At 21.2% G+C, this 16,585-nt stretch overlaps 2 protein-coding genes across 15 annotated transcripts; one reads left to right on the forward strand and one right to left on the reverse strand.

Annotated features, from left to right (window-relative positions):
• The first annotated feature begins 1,044 nt into the window (after nucleotides 1-1,044).
• On the forward strand, nucleotides 1,045-10,419 carry LOC100869223 (tetratricopeptide repeat protein 37). 3 transcript variants are annotated; one of them, XR_015292562.1, is made up of 13 exons: nucleotides 1,045-1,895; nucleotides 2,011-2,378; nucleotides 3,458-3,873; nucleotides 4,205-4,672; nucleotides 4,810-4,964; nucleotides 5,501-5,636; nucleotides 5,740-6,107; nucleotides 6,214-6,533; nucleotides 6,783-7,079; nucleotides 7,407-7,664; nucleotides 7,813-8,196; nucleotides 8,301-8,578; nucleotides 9,855-10,150. XR_015292562.1 is itself a non-coding variant. In XM_086910118.1 (13 exons), the coding sequence occupies exons 1-13, from the start codon at nucleotides 1,570-1,572 to the stop codon at nucleotides 9,991-9,993; spliced, it is 3,918 nt and encodes a 1,305-aa protein (XP_086766244.1). In that variant the 5' UTR covers nucleotides 1,045-1,569; the 3' UTR covers nucleotides 9,994-10,419. The 3 variants fall into 3 exon arrangements, 2 of the variants coding, with proteins under 2 accessions (XP_086766244.1, XP_003693099.3); XM_086910118.1 differs by having other exon boundaries at nucleotides 8,317-8,578; nucleotides 9,834-10,419; XM_003693051.4 differs by having other exon boundaries at nucleotides 8,317-8,578; nucleotides 9,855-10,419.
• Nucleotides 10,420-16,557, reverse strand: LOC100869106 (SET domain-containing protein SmydA-8). 12 transcript variants are annotated; one of them, XR_015292566.1, is made up of 11 exons: nucleotides 16,466-16,517; nucleotides 15,783-15,922; nucleotides 15,061-15,315; nucleotides 14,754-14,993; nucleotides 14,365-14,518; nucleotides 13,828-13,984; nucleotides 13,228-13,580; nucleotides 12,975-13,134; nucleotides 12,060-12,183; nucleotides 11,659-11,759; nucleotides 10,420-10,697 (listed from the first exon to the last, which is right to left on the reverse strand). XR_015292566.1 is itself a non-coding variant. In XM_086910121.1 (9 exons), the coding sequence occupies exons 2-9, from the start codon at nucleotides 15,918-15,920 to the stop codon at nucleotides 10,554-10,556; spliced, it is 1,542 nt and encodes a 513-aa protein (XP_086766247.1). In that variant the 5' UTR covers nucleotides 15,921-15,922; nucleotides 16,399-16,523; the 3' UTR covers nucleotides 10,420-10,553. The 12 variants fall into 12 exon arrangements, 5 of the variants coding, with proteins under 5 accessions (XP_086766247.1, XP_086766245.1, XP_003693098.3 ...); XR_015292568.1 differs by having other exon boundaries at nucleotides 10,420-10,694; nucleotides 15,783-16,539; XR_015292565.1 differs by having other exon boundaries at nucleotides 15,783-16,539.
• Nucleotides 16,558-16,585: the final 28 nt, after the last annotated feature.

Raw genomic sequence — 16,585 nt, forward strand, 5'->3', positions numbered from 1 at the left:
TCGTTTCAATTTCTAAAATTATGAAATGTATAAGCATAAAATTTTTATCCTATATTTTCTAGAGTAATTTAATTATATATATATTTAGATTGTGATATATTAAATTGAGTAAGAAACACTATATTATAAATGCATTATATGTGTATATGGATTATAAATAATATAAAATTGAAAGTCAACATTATCTCTTAAATATTCAAAATATCTTTCTTATATTTTTCTAACAATCAAAAGGTAGCACTAATTCTGAATTCTTACTTTACTTTACTCTATCTTTAAAGAGATATTTTTTGTGTTCAATAAAGCTAACAATTATTTTTTTTTTCTATTTGCTTTTTGTCTATGCAATTCAATTTACAGTATTAAAGATAGAATTAATTCCAAAATTTTTATTTTAACTCTATTCTTTTCCCATATTTTATTTCCATATTATTTCCATATTAAATTTTTTATATTTATTTTATACAACCGATATACAAACGATATACGAAATGTTAATTTAATGCATTTTCGATTATTTTTCAAAATTATTGTATCTTATTAGGTACATACTTATGTAGGTATTTTGATTTATAATTCTTTTATAATTCTACTTGTCAAAATTTATAAATAAATACAAAAACATAAAAAATATAATTTTCATATAATTCATATTCATATAGTATTTTGCATGTAATTCAAAAATTACAATTGAATATTATAAAATATATAAAAAAAAAATTGTATATATTGATGATTAAAATGATTAACTGTTTAATAATTATTTCAAATTCATTAAGAAGTAATATATTGATATGTTAATTTTTATTTTTGTTATAGAATATTTCTTAATTTATTTTTGATTAATTTTATGAAATTTAATATTATAAAATATTTTATTATATATTTTATTTATACTTTCACAAAACTTAATTTCAATTTCAACTACTACCAAATTTTATAACATCGAAATGATACTAAAATGGTTCTTTGAAACTTTTTTAGATATAATAAAAAATACATTAAATGTTGTCTATTCTTTAATGTATAATATCTATTCTGCTTGCTATCTATGGCCTGTGGCCGTATAATTTACAATAGTTCATAAAAAAATTTTTTCTTTAAAAAATTTTATAATATAATAATATAAAAATTTAAATGAAAAATATTTATATTAAAATATCATCAATTTAAACGAAATATTCGTTATGTAATAATGAAATTAAAAGAGATTGTACGTATTTTATTCTGTGTTTTTATATATATTTTTTATTTGAATTATAATAATGTGATTGTAATGTATATAGATTAAAAAATGTAAGGATATGTAAAATAAAAGTTTTAAAAATTTGAAAATAAAACTTAAAAATAAACATTATGAATAACATATATTTGAAATTATATTATCGTATTTGGTTATGAATAAAGCTTTTTAAGATTTTTATAAAAATATTTAATTAAACATTTTAACATAATATTTAATTAATATTTAGATATAAAAATTACATATAAAATTATTTATATCTGATTTAAGTTTTAGACACACGTTTAATTTTTTTTTTTAATTTATAACAAATTTTTAATACGAAAATGTCAGATGAAATAAAAATAACTTTAAAAGAAGCTCGTGCAGCATTTAAAGAAAACAAATATTTAGATGTAATTAAAAAATGTAAAAAGATATTAAAAAAAGATCAATGTAATTATGGTGCACTTATGTTATTGGCGGCTGCAATGAAAGAAATAGATGAATATAAATCACAAGTACCATTAATTCTTCAAAAAGGTATACAAATTCAAGCAGATAATCCATTAGCTTGGCATGGTTTAATAACTTATTATGAAAAAAATTTGGATGATAATGATTGTTATAACAAATTAGTATTGGCTTATTGCAAACTTTTACAGATTGAAAGGTATAAAAATATTATATATATTTCATAAATTTATTCTAAAATTTATTATTAAATAATATTTAAAATTATATTTATTTTTTAAATCTAATATTTCAAATGTATCATTTATTTTCAGTGACTCTAAATTTACATTTATTTTGAATAAAATCTCAGAACTTTCATTACAACTCAAAGATGTTGCAACTTTAAGTCAGTGCATTGAGGATTTAAGTGAATTACAAAAAGAATTGGATGATAATAAAATTAAAATGATTGATAAAGTACTTGGAAGAATTTTATTAGATAATATTAATAAGTTAGATAAATATCAAGATTTATTAAAAAATGTTTTTAAATCTTCAATTAATGATCTTGAGACAATTGAACAACAACATTTTTATAAAAAATATTTGAAAATATTATATGACAAAGATGAATTAATTATTTTAATGAAAGAAGCTATAAATATGCATCAGCAATTTCCACAAGATATGATATCATTAGGTAAAATATTCAAAAAAATAATACAATAACTTTTTTAATAACTAATGTATGAAAATAATATAAAAATGCTTTTGAATACTTGTATGTAGATTATATTGAATTTATGTTGATGTTTTTGAAGAATATTATTATTATTATAATTTTATTTACAATTAATATATATTACAGACACAGAATTTTTTTTATCTTCTGTAACTTCTATAATTATATAATTATTGAATATCTCATTATTCTATATTATTGAAATATAAAGTCATGAAATATTCAACAATTCAAAATTTCAGTTATATTCTAAAATTGTTGCAGTACTGTTTCTATTACAAAAATTAGACACAGATACATAAAAATATACATAAAAAATTATATATATATATATATTATATTATTATATATTATTATTATTATTATTATATATTTCTTAATATATTCTATATTTAAAAATTTAAGAGCATTATAAAGAGAAATGAAATAAAATGAAATTAAGAGTTTGAAATCTAATGTAAACTAAATAAGACTAAATATCTATTAAAAATCAAATTATTTTTATAATGAATGTTATACAAAAATATGTTTAAAACATATATGAAAAATATTTGTTTTAGAACAAATGTAGCAAAGAAAAAAAAAGAAATAGATAATTAATCTAAAGATCAAGATGGAACAATATTAATATTTAAACTATTTGTTCTCATGTTATAATTAGGCAATATTCTCAAAATTATTGTATATTCATGAATATGAATTATTGTGTATTTATATGCGCATTCATATAAATTTAATTGCTAATTCTTTTTCTCCTCTCTCTTTTTTATTTTTTGTAAATTAAAATATTTAATTTTTATATTTATTATTTCCAAATATGTTTATGCAAAATATTAATTTAGTTAAATGATTTTATCAATTAGCCTATATCATGTTTATACATTATCCTCATTATTCTTATATCTATGTATAATCACATTAACTTAAAAAATCTAAAATTTATAAGATATTTAATAGATATTTTGCAATTTCTTTTGAGTTTTAGATTATTGATATATATGTAAGAATAATTTCATTATTTTTTTTTTTAATTTCAGAATATATATGTCGTATTTATTGTGAACAAAATATATTAGGTAAAAATTTTTCTGATATTGATATGACACAATTTTATGAATGTCTTCTAAAATTAAATAAGGAATCTGAAATTGCTGCAGTTACTAAAGCAATATATTTAAAAGAATCAAATGACTTGATTTCGGCACGAGAAATATTAAAAGATATGCTTGTATTAAAATCACATTCAATACATGGTTGGATGGCATTAAGTGAAATCAGTATGAAACTTTATTGTTGGGAAGATGCAGAAATAGCTGCCAAACGAGTATTAGAAATCAAGGAATATAAATTAAAAGATGAATTAAAATATAAAATGGAACTAATATTAATAGAAGCAATGAGTAGGTGTAATAATAAACATAAATGGGAAACTGCTTTACAAATATATGAACAAGTAAGAATTTTCTCCATTTACAAACTTCATTTTTGATTGAATTCCTGATTTTTTGAATTTATAATTAATACCCAAAAAATATAAGGTATAGATGGAATATTTGTAATATTAAAATCATACTGAAATCATCTTTAAATTGAAATAATTTAACAATTGATTGTAAGATAAATTTCATTTCTAAAAAAATTAATAAAAAATCTCTGGAAAACAAAATATACAATTTTTTTAAAATGTAAAATTGATTTTTGATCCTTTATGATAAATTTTTTTAATATTTATTTATTATTTGTTTATGTATATGCACTTATATATTTATTTAATTTTTAATTAGCATTTAAAGACACATACTTCAATGCAGTTGGATCTTATTCATGCACGTCTCAGTATATTATTAAATCAGCCAAATGCATATAATTTGTTGAATAATTTGGAATCAAAACATGAAATTAAATCACAAGCTAATATTCTTCGAGCGTTATATTTAAAACAAAATAAACAACTAGATGAAGCTGTGAATGTTCTTGATTCAGTCTTAGAAACTTCTGAAACATGGTTACTTTTGGGTATAATCTATTGGGAAATGGCAGAATATAATTACAGCTTGATGGCTTTTTTAAATGGAATAAAAGCTGATCGTTATAATTGGAAATGTCTAGTTTATTTAGGTCATTATTATCGCGAATATGGTAATGACATGGAACGTTCTAGAAGATGTTATCAAAGTGCATTACAAATTAATCCAAATTCTGAAGAAGCTGGTATTGGTCTAAGTACAGCATATAGACTTCTTAAAAATCAAGTAAGCACAATGAATTTCATCATAAAATATATTTATTAATATATATTTAATAATATTTATAATTATTTATTAATATATTAATGTACTAATATTTTATCATTTTTTAATCAATTATTATAATGACATATATATTATAGGATGCAAATATTAAATTGCTACAAGTATTAACTGTGCAAGGTAGTGGTCCTAGATGGGCATGGTTACAATTAGGTTTGCAATATCTAGATCAAGGAAATGCAGAACAAGCTATTAAAGCATTTCAACATGTTATCAGAGTTGATCCTAATGACAGGTAATCTTATAGATTAATAATTTTCAATATTCATTAAAATTAAAACTAAAAAATTCCAGTATTATTAAAGTATTTTATACATAGAAACTTAAAATGCAATTATATCAAATTTTATAATGATATAATTCTGTATATTTCTTTTCAATATGTTGTAAAAATCTTTATAAATTAAATTATTTGCTATATATATATTTGTTATTTTATATTAGAATTATTTCGAATGTTTTAAAACATGACTTTCATAAATTTTTTTTTAAACTACTTTATAGTTAAATAAAATTGGAGCAACCATATACATTAATATTGAAAATAAATTCTTGAGCAATTTGTATAAACTAATCACACAAATTATTCATATATTATTTATTATGTTTTGTGTTTCACAAATTATAAATAGATAATTAATCATTTAAAAAAATACACTAAAATTTACCATACAGTAAAAATACAGTAAAATTAACAGTATATATACAGTTTTATTAATTTTATCTTAAAGTTAAGTATTTCTAATTTTATTGATGTATCATTTATTTCAGTCATTGTTGGGAATCACTAGCGGACGCGTATTTTATACGAGGTGCCTATACATCGGCATTAAAATCTTATCAAAGAGTATTAGAATTGTGTCCAAAATCATTGTATCCAATGATACAATTAGCAAATATAAAATTGGTTAGTTATTATTTTAAAAATTTGTTATATTTATTACATTTATTTAAAATATTACGAAATTTTTAACAACTATTTTAAAAAATATTATTTTATTATTTTATAGATTATTGGTCAATATAATGAAGCAAAGAATGATTTTGAACATATATTAATATATGAATCACGTTATATTCCTGCTTTAAAAGGATTAGCTGAAACTTGTTTAGCACTAGCAAAAGAGTATATTGCTAAACAATTTTTGGGTCGCGCCAATGATTGTTTACAACAAGCAATGAATAGTTTGATTATAGCTATTAAAGAACGTAAAGATACATCCTGTATTTGGAAATTACTTGGTGATATATGTTATAAAGTAGCAATATTACCCGAGAAATACAGTTATTTAAAAGTATCATCCATTTTAATAAAATATGAAGATATAGAAAATATAGTATTGCTTAAAAAACAAGATATGTTCTCCTTATCTATAAGGTATATGAAACATTAGAGATTCTAGATCACAAGATTCTATCAAATATAAAAGTAAAATATCAAATTTTCTTATAGCTTAAAAAAAATTCAAATTCATATTTTTCAGATGTTATTGTTGTGCACTTTCTCTTTCTCCACAATCAGCTTTATTATGGCATGATTTAGCTTTGTGCTACTTAATGCAACTACAATATGATCCATCAATCAATCATAAAAATCTTGCTAGTAAAAGTCTTGCTGCTGCAAAACATGCTGTTAAATTAAATCCTTCAATATGGATACATTGGAATCTCTTGGGAGTTATTTGTATGTCACCATATATAAAAAACTTTGCATTAGCACAACATGCTTATATTATGGCAATTGATACAGAAATAAATAATGCTATAGTATGGTGTAATTTAGGAACATTGTATCTGTACACAGGTATTTAAAAATAATAATCTACATAACAATAAATATATTATGTTTTACAATAATTAATAAATAATAAATTATATAATAAATAAATAAATAAATTATAACATAAACTTTTCTTTAAGATATGTAGAATCATCATAATGTTTTTCTTATATTACACAAAATAAATTGCAATTAAATATTTAAATAATAGTCTCCTTAATTATATTTTCATGTATAATTCAATGATATAATTATATATACTTTTTGTAACAGAAAATTTATATAAAGCAAATGAAGCTTATTCTCGAGCTCAGCGTGCAGATCCAGCATACATAAATAGTTGGATAGGGCAGGCTTTAATTGCCGAAATGATGCACCGAAAAGAAGCAATGGATTTATTTAGACATGCAACACAATTAGGATATCACAGCCAAGCTGCCATAGGATATACTCATTGGGTACTTGATATGATTTTAAATTCTGATTCCAAAAAGAACAGTTTAAATATATATGTTACAGAAAATATGAATGCTGTATTTGCTGCTGCTGATGTTATGACATGGTATATAGGTAAGTTTATATTATTTAGAATATTAGAATATTGATTAACAAAACAATCGATTATAATTATTAATAAATTCGATTATTCAAATAATATCATAAAACAAATAAAAGGAATTTGTCAAATGTTCTTGTATTATAATTATTATTAATTTATATTATTAATTTTTTTTTATTTATATTTTTATTTTATTTTTCTTTTAATTATTACTTTATTATTATTTATTTGTATTACTTATTAAAATTATAAAAATATAGATATTAGTTTTATGCATTTTAGTATATATGCATTATAGTATATATATATATATATATATATATTGTATTATATTATAGAAAATCATCCAAATGATTGTTATGCTCGAAATGCATATGGATTACTATTACAAAGACAGAAACTTTATAAATCAGCTGCAGAACAATTTGCAGTAGCTGTATGTAATAGTATTAATAACGAAAAAGATCTAGTCTGTATAAATCTAGCACATGTATTAATAAAACTTAAAAAATATAATGAAGCTATAAAATTATGTCAAGCAATTCAAAATATTAATTATAATTCTCAATGTCATTTAGCATTGGCTTTATTCAAAGGTAATTATATTTTTATATTAATATGTTTTATTTATTAATATATTAATACATGAATGATAATGCCCTGTTTCAAAACTATCTTTAATATCATATTTCACTGAAAAGATTTTAAAAAATATAGATTTAATAAAATTTATTTTATTTTTAGCTGCACAATATGAAGAAGCATATACCACATACGAAACAACGTTGCAGTTTTTGGCAAATACAGAAATAGAGAAATCATATGCACTGTGCGCAATGGGCGCAATAGCATATACCTTTCAAAAAGTAAATGATGCAAAAACTTTGCTTTTCCAATGTATACAAATACAACCGCCTGTTATAACTGGCCTTTTAGCAGCTGCATCATTAGGAATATTACATGGTGATATCAATTTAACTACATTGGTATTAAATGAATTGCAATTGTATGAAAATCATCTTGAATATGGTTATCATGTTGTAAATTTATCTGCATATTTTTATTTAATTGGAAATGATGTTAAAAAAGCTATTACTATTCTTTCTAAAGCAATTTTTACACATCCTAGTAAGTAATATAGTATTATTCCAAAATTAACAATTCGCTCAGAACTGATTAATTATTTATTACAAACCAAATACATAATTTGATTTGTTTTTGTTCTCGAATAGGATTTTTTATTTACAGGTAATGTAAGAAATTGGATTCGATTACTCAGGATATTATTGGAAACTAATGTACATATATTTAGCAAATGTGCTCAGAAAGTATTGTTCCTGAATAAATATATTACTTCTGAAAATCATGCACATGTTGCATGTGCTCTATCTTATAGTTATTTTATGCAAAATTTAGTACCGACCAGTATTATAGCTATGCAAAAACTTGTTTTCACTTATCCTGGTAATATTGAAAGCTGGGCTATGTTTATTGCAGTATTTTTGTCAAGGTTTGTAAATGAATTTTGATTTTTGAATTTTTTTATTTAATTTTTTAATTAATTTTTTTATTACTAAAATATCTAAAATTTCGATAAAATATCATAAAATATCAACTTCTATAATTTATTTTATTTGTTTTACATTATTATTATACTTTAAGTTATCGGCACTAGCTAAGTTTATTCAGTTTAAAAATAATTTATGATTATGTGCAAATATGCAGTAATGACTGGTGATTTAAAATCATGCAGTTGTTGAATCGAGATTCGAGAATCAATATCAAGATTTTGATTGTTTAGAATAAAAGATTTTAAGTGACAAGCGATAAGCAATTCACGTTTTCATTACCTTGAAAAATAGGAATATTGTATCTAAAAGCTTTAATAATGGAGTAGGTAAAGAATATCTTTTCTGGAAGAGGATTATAAAGAACTTTAACGCAATATTTTTAAAATATATAAATATATTCAAGTATATAAATATATATATACTTGAATGATTGACTCATTATCTTAACAAAAATTATTTTCTAACATACGGAATATTCGAATAAAGAAATTTGATTAGAGATTTAAAATAAACACGAAAATTAATATGCACAAATCTTAAATCTTACATATTAAATTATAATATAATTTTATTTTGCATTAAATAAAGGAAAAAAAAATAAAATCGTTTAAATCGTTAATTCCATCTAATTAATAAATTGATGATAATTCGTAATTTTTTTAAATTAAATTAAATGAATCTAATAAGACTAATTTCCTAAAATATAAAAGATTTTTGGAAAAGAAGGTACTTTCAGATGGTGTGAGATATATATATATTGTATTAATATATTCGTAGAACACTTTTAGAAGTTTGATTCTAAACATATATAAATATAATAAATATAAATTGGCAAACAAAAATATCAATTGAATTTTATTATTATTATATTAAATTATATAAATAATTGAATTATAAGGCGAATCGCGAAGAGTGAAATGATTCTAATTTAATCTCTATTTTATTTCAACTAATGCAAATTTAAATTTCTTTATAACTTAATAAATAAATTCCAAATAAATAATAAAATCAGAAATTTTTGTATATCAATTTTTGTGTTTGTTTTAGCCTCTAAAATAAAATAGAGAAAAATATCCTACAAATATATTAACATCAAGTATATTTAGACTTCACCTCACTTGTACACACTTCTAGATATTCTTTTCATTTATGAAATATATATGCTATGTATATTTATATTCATATATGTTTCAGAAATTTTAAAATTATTTACAGGTCTGCAATTAAAAGTCATAAGGTTGATATAAAATGGCTCACAATGCTTATAACAAGCATACAAAAAAATTATGAATCTACAAACTCGATGGCTAAATGGTTAAATGACAGCAAAAAAAAATTAGAAGATCTGCGTTAAATAACAAATTTTTTCCTATTTATAAATTTTAAAATAAATTTAATATAAAATGTAAATAACTTGATACATAAAAAGAATTTTATATATTACGTTTATTATATTATGTTTTAAGATTGATTGAAATAAAGATATATTTTCTTATTAAAAATTTAAAAAATTATAAAAATGTTATATATAATACTTTACATATATCTATATTATCGATTATTTTATTACGTTTTCATGTTCTTAAATAAGTTTTCTACTTATTTTATTCGCAATTCAATTTATTTTTCAATTTATTTATAAGTTTAAAAAAAAATATAAAATTAGTAAAATAAATTAAATTACCATAATATATTTTTGTATTATGTATAAATATCATTTGATATCTCATATAATTAATACTTTTTATAATTCAGTTATTAAAAACTTAACAAGACCAAATTTATTTTGGTATATTTATTTCTTTAAAAAGAATCCTTACAATTTGATATTTCTTATAATATTTGTTTCGAACAAATATAAATATATATTTAATTTTTTAATTTTACATATTTAATACATAATTATTATGAATTTTATTTCACATGAAACCGTTTTAAAAGCTTAGTTATTTCTTCTAAATTTTTTTCAGCATGTTGAGCAATTTTTCCTTCTGGCAAAATTTTTGGTTCATATTTTAATAATTGATAGCCATCAATTAAATATTTTTTTGATTCCTGCTGTAAAAAGAAAGAAAAATTTATTCATTTTAAACATCTTATCTTGAATTCAAATATAAATGACAGTATTTGTATTCATAAATTAAATTTTTCTTTTTTATAAATGCATTAATAATTTTTTTTTAAAAATGTATTTCTATAAATAATGATAAAAAATGAATGTTTCGTAATTATTCAAGGAATATTTTATAAATATTATAATCTATAAACTATAAATTTTATGAAAATAATATTTTTGATATTGTTTTGCATATTTTACAGCAATATAAATATAATATTTGCGATTTGTTCGACTAGGTATTCAAAAATTATGAAAAAAAATTACAAAAACCTGTTTGATTAATTCAAATAAATCCGAAAAAATTGATTAAATAGAAAATTAAAAATTCAATTTATCTCAATCGAGGAAGTACTTCGATCAAGAATTTCTTAAACCAATTTAAAGTCTATAATATATTATTAATAAAATTATAAACAAAACTTTTTTAGAAATAAAAATGTTTATTTCATAATTTACATTATGATTAAGTCTTATTAAAATTAGAAAAAAATTTAAACTATTATAATTTCGAAGATAATGATTGTCGATCAATGAATGAAAAAGATCGATATTGAAGTTTTATTTGTGACTTTTCATGAATTGTATAATTGAATATATATAAAAAATTATACGGATATAAATTATATATAATATTTTATATAATATGACATATTTTCTATATATTATTTTAAATATATTAATATTTAAACATATTTTAATTTCATAAAAAAAACGCAATTGAATAATTAGAATATCAACCAAAATAAATTTGACCACTTTATATTTTTTGAAATATTAACATTAATCTAATTATAATCTAAAGAATTCAAATATTTTCGTATGTAATAATTAAAAGTCTTTTTATCATATACATTTAAATACACATATTATGTCATATTATTTCAATATATGTATTCATACCATTAATGATATCATAGTTTCCTCATTTTTATATCTTCTACTTAATTCTGCAAGAGATGCATGTAACTCAAAAAGAATTAAACCTCGAATTCGGTTTTCAGCTGAAACAAAAAATACAAATTATTTATCAATATTAATAATATTTTACATATCTGTGTATATTTATCAAGTACAATATTTATGAATTGATAATTTTTAGTGCAAAAAATATGAAACAAGAATGAAACTTTCTTTGCAATTTTTGTTTTGTATTAATATTTATTAAAAAATTATGATTGAATATTATCTGCTATTATAATATAAGATTTAACAATATTAATAGATATATGAATATGTATATATGAATATGTATTGAATATGAATATTTATAATCTATTTTTACAATTAATGAATTCTTATACCTCTATTTATCGATAGCCAAGCATGTGTGAGATCGGTAAGACGATTGATTACGAGCACGTCCAACTTCGTTCAGTCGTCGTAGGGATTGGTTTAGAACGAATAGGGTTTTCAAGAATTCTTCACCTAACATAGTATATTAGGTCAAGTATATTTATATACAAGGTGATCCAGATAAAATTTTGTCAATATAATTATTTTAAAATAATGTTATTATAGCATGGGTTGATTAATTATCTTCATTTCTGAGATGTAATAGAATGAAGAAATGATAAAATTCACAAAATTCACATACAAGTAATCACATGCAACTTCAATTATTAATTTTTAATATTAGTCATACGTTTTAATATATCTTTGATAAAACGAAGTATAAAATGAAAATAAATATTTATGATATTTTGTTTCGAAAGATGAAATTAAAAATAAATATTAAAAATTTGACATAGCAAATATAATTATTCAATATGATTATATTGAATCTTTAATATTTTTTCATAAATCATAATTCATTTTTATTTATTATATTCTATATAAATGATTATATTGAAATAAAAGCACTGAAAAATTTTATTATTAAATTTCGTATATAAATAATTACAATAATAAATATATCGTATAAAAATAATTATAATAATCCAAAATTCAAAGATCAGTTTGTAATGCAAAGTTTGAGGATTCATTCCTTCTTCCAAAGAGATAATGATGATTCTGATACGAAAGATATAATAATAATAAAAATGAGAAATTTATCAATGATTAATTCTTAATTCAACAAACACAAAAAAACAAAATTAATTTTATTACATATACAATTAGTAGTTCAAACTCTATGTAGCTCAACTTTCACATTAAGTTATAATGACAAGTCAGATCCATCATTCAAGAAGGTATCAAAGTAAAAAAGTAGCACGAACCAAATATGGGGAAAATCTATCTAGGCTGGTCCAAACAATTATACAAAATTTCATGAAAATCGGCGTGTATCAATCACCGATATCAGTTTCCTTGTAAAAATGGAATCACAGAGAGTACACAAATAGTTTTCTTGTTACTTCGTCACAATGTACTAGTGACCTTAATCCAATTAAAAATTAAAGGATTAATTTAATTTCATATTTATTAGTTATTATATTCTGGAAAAAAGTATATCATATATATTTCATATACCTGGAACGAGCAATTTAAGCAAAGTATCCAATTTTTTGCATAATTTTATTTTCTCAATCAGAAGATCTTCCTCGATTACCGCCAATCCTCCAGTTTGTTGTCCAATCAATTGAGTCAAGGCGATCGTCACATCGATGTTATAATAATGATTTGGATGAAGATTATTTTTATATCGGTCTAGAAATTCTTTACATGCAACAATATCGTTTTTCTTCATATTTGATAGGCGTATACCAATGTCTTCCAATATTTTTTCAATCTCTGTACAAGAAACGATCGATTCACAAGTTTTGCATACGTAATCTTGTTCTTGTTCAAGGAAAGTTTTTGGCAATACGTATCCTGAACAATTTCTGAAAATAAATAAAACAAAATCATTTCTTTAATTTCTTATGGAAATTCTATTAAATGTTTAGTTTGAAAAAATTTATAGCAAGAAAATTCAAAATTTATACGAAAAGTTTGACAAATTTTTATTATTTTCACCAATTTCTTACTCAAATATGCATATACATTATTTTATTAAATGGAATCTTTTTAAAAATATTCTTAATTTTAATAAGAATAATTTATATGAAATATGAATCAATATTAACTCACATTTTATTGCATTTTAAAGCATTGAACATAGTTTGAAATTCTGTAGGATCTTGACATCGATTACAAATACATTCAAAAAATTTTGTTTTAAGAAGGTGATGTCTTCTATTTGCAGTACCCCATAATGGATCAGTATAACATATAGAAATGTGATCTCCTAGAACATTATTACAATTATAAGGTTATATGTATTTATAAACAATTAAAAATAAATAATTCGTAATAATTAATGATGAATTGATCTCTGAATAGTTTACAATAGTTTACAAAAAGAGAAAAAGGATTTTATAACTTTTGTAACACACAATCGTTTACCAAGCATCGATTTTTTTCGTTCTTTCTAAATTCTCCTTTTTTTTTTTATTTCATTCAATAAACATAACGCACGTACAACAGGCTTTATTTCAAACTATAAATACGTAAATATACGAATTTATTTATATCGCATGCTTACAACGCATACACAAAAATATTAATTATTAATTATTATTATAAGAGAACATAATTAAATAAATTATCTGTATTTTATATGATCACCTTTCGTAATAGGTAGTGCAGCACGAATAATCAATCCTCCCATATCGGTGAAACTTTTTGAGCAATTGGCTCTACAATTATGCTCAAGTAATGATGCCATTTCATAAACCGCTACGTATGGTGAGTCGGTTAATGGAACTTCGTGACCATTAACCTGTAATTTAAGAAGAATCTATTTATTGTTTATGTATTTTTAAAAAAACAATGATCGACTATTCAGAATTACTAGTCTTCCAGCCAGCAAACATAGAGCAAAATATATATATATATATAAAATGCATAAATAGAATAAAAATGAAATTTTATTGTACATATTATTGGAATATATCCTTCAATTCTTCAGATTATCAATGAAATACGTTTATAAATTTACAGTATTAAATATTTACCTGCAAGATGCCAATGATTGTTACAATTTCTTCTTCCGATATGTCATCTGCCTTGAAGAACCTCTTGATAAAATGAGCAATATTTAATGGCTCCTTAGAATTATTTATTTCATTGCAGTGGCTTTCGAGGGATATTAACTTTTTATAAGATTCTGGATTAGTATCCTTCAATGACAAAGCTCTTATAATATTTATACATTGATAACTCGGATGGGGATAGCCAAATTCGGTTATTGATATCTGCGATATTAACATAAGTTCTTCTCAATGAATTTTAAAAATTTGCAATCTTGAGAATAATAATTACCTTAGAATCTCTGCGAGAACATGAAAATTTGCATTCCAATCCATGTTCGTTACAGTTTTGACAAAGAGGCCAGCCACATTTTTCGCAAGGTGTTGCAATCTCTTGATGTAATACCGTATAACATTGAAGGCACACGGGGACACTGTTGTACATAAGACCTGTTATCAGGGGTTGATCATCCCGTAGAATAATTTCTCCAACTTTGATATTTCTCGTAGCTACGTAATGACGACCCAATGAAGGATTTTCTGCTAACTTTGAAATAATAAATGTATATATGATATTTAATTAATTATAAATTTTCGAATTATTAATATATTATAATATAATTTACGAAAAATAAAATAATTGGAATATTTCAATTGAAAAACTATATCAAAGTATAACTGTTTAATAAATAAAGTAAATTTTAAATTTCTATTCTACGTAAAAGATGTAATAGTACGTAATACGAAAGTAAAAACAAATAAAATTACTCATTTTTGTCACAAATGACTTGCAATAAAAAGTTGTTGAGATTTGATAATTCAAATAAAGTAAAAAAATTTTAAGGATTAAAATTATATAGGATAATATGGATTGCAAGAAATTGTATTTTGAAAATAAAGTATATAATTAATCATCATATTATTTTGTTATATTTATATAATATTTTAATAATGATAATGAGAAATTGATTAAATATAGATTAATATAAAAAATATTAATAAAATATTTCTAACCTTAAAGGATTTACAAACTTTTGAATGTTTCTTCCAATCTTCTTTTTGATGTTTCTTGCTACAGTAATAAACATTTTCACAGGCACTGCACTTATGAACTGAATGTCCTCCACAAATCACACAAGTTTGAGATTCCATTGCTTTCAACAGTTTTGTTTTGTAAAAAGATATGCATATATTAAATTAATTATATATATAATTATGACGAGATAATCTATTATATATGTTAAAAACTTTAAACTTATAGTAAAACTTAAACAAATATTTAATTATTAATTAAATAACAATTAAATAATAATTTAATTATACAAAATTGAGCAACATTTTTAATGAATAATTAATAAATTCATTTAATTCATAAATATATTATCATGTATTTATATATATATCATCTAATAATATAATTTACATCTTTTTTAATTATAGAAATTTCAATAAATATATTTTTTTTATTTAATCTAAAATCTTTAGAAAAACTTTCAATATAATATAAAGTTGGATAAAAATATTTTTGATATTTTTATCAATTTAATTATAAGAATTACAAAAAGATTTTAGAAAACTTTTAAATTTTACATCTTATTTCTATAAAGCAAGATTAGTCAAAATCGTCTACTTAATTAAATCAAAAAATAATTTATAAAATCCATTCAATGTTTCGTAACACACTGAATAAAAACTACTTTGTAAAGGAATAACTTGTCCGTCTTTGCAGTAAAATATATTCTAACTGCTAAACGTACCTAACAATTTGCTTGGGAGCAAGTTGAATTCCAGAGTAGAATCTATTTATAGAAGAATAA

Source organism: Apis florea, unplaced genomic scaffold (genome assembly GCF_048593485.1).
Source record: "Apis florea isolate Af1SG1 unplaced genomic scaffold, ASM4859348v1 contig_3170_pilon, whole genome shotgun sequence".
NCBI lineage: Eukaryota > Metazoa > Arthropoda > Insecta > Hymenoptera > Apidae > Apis > Apis florea.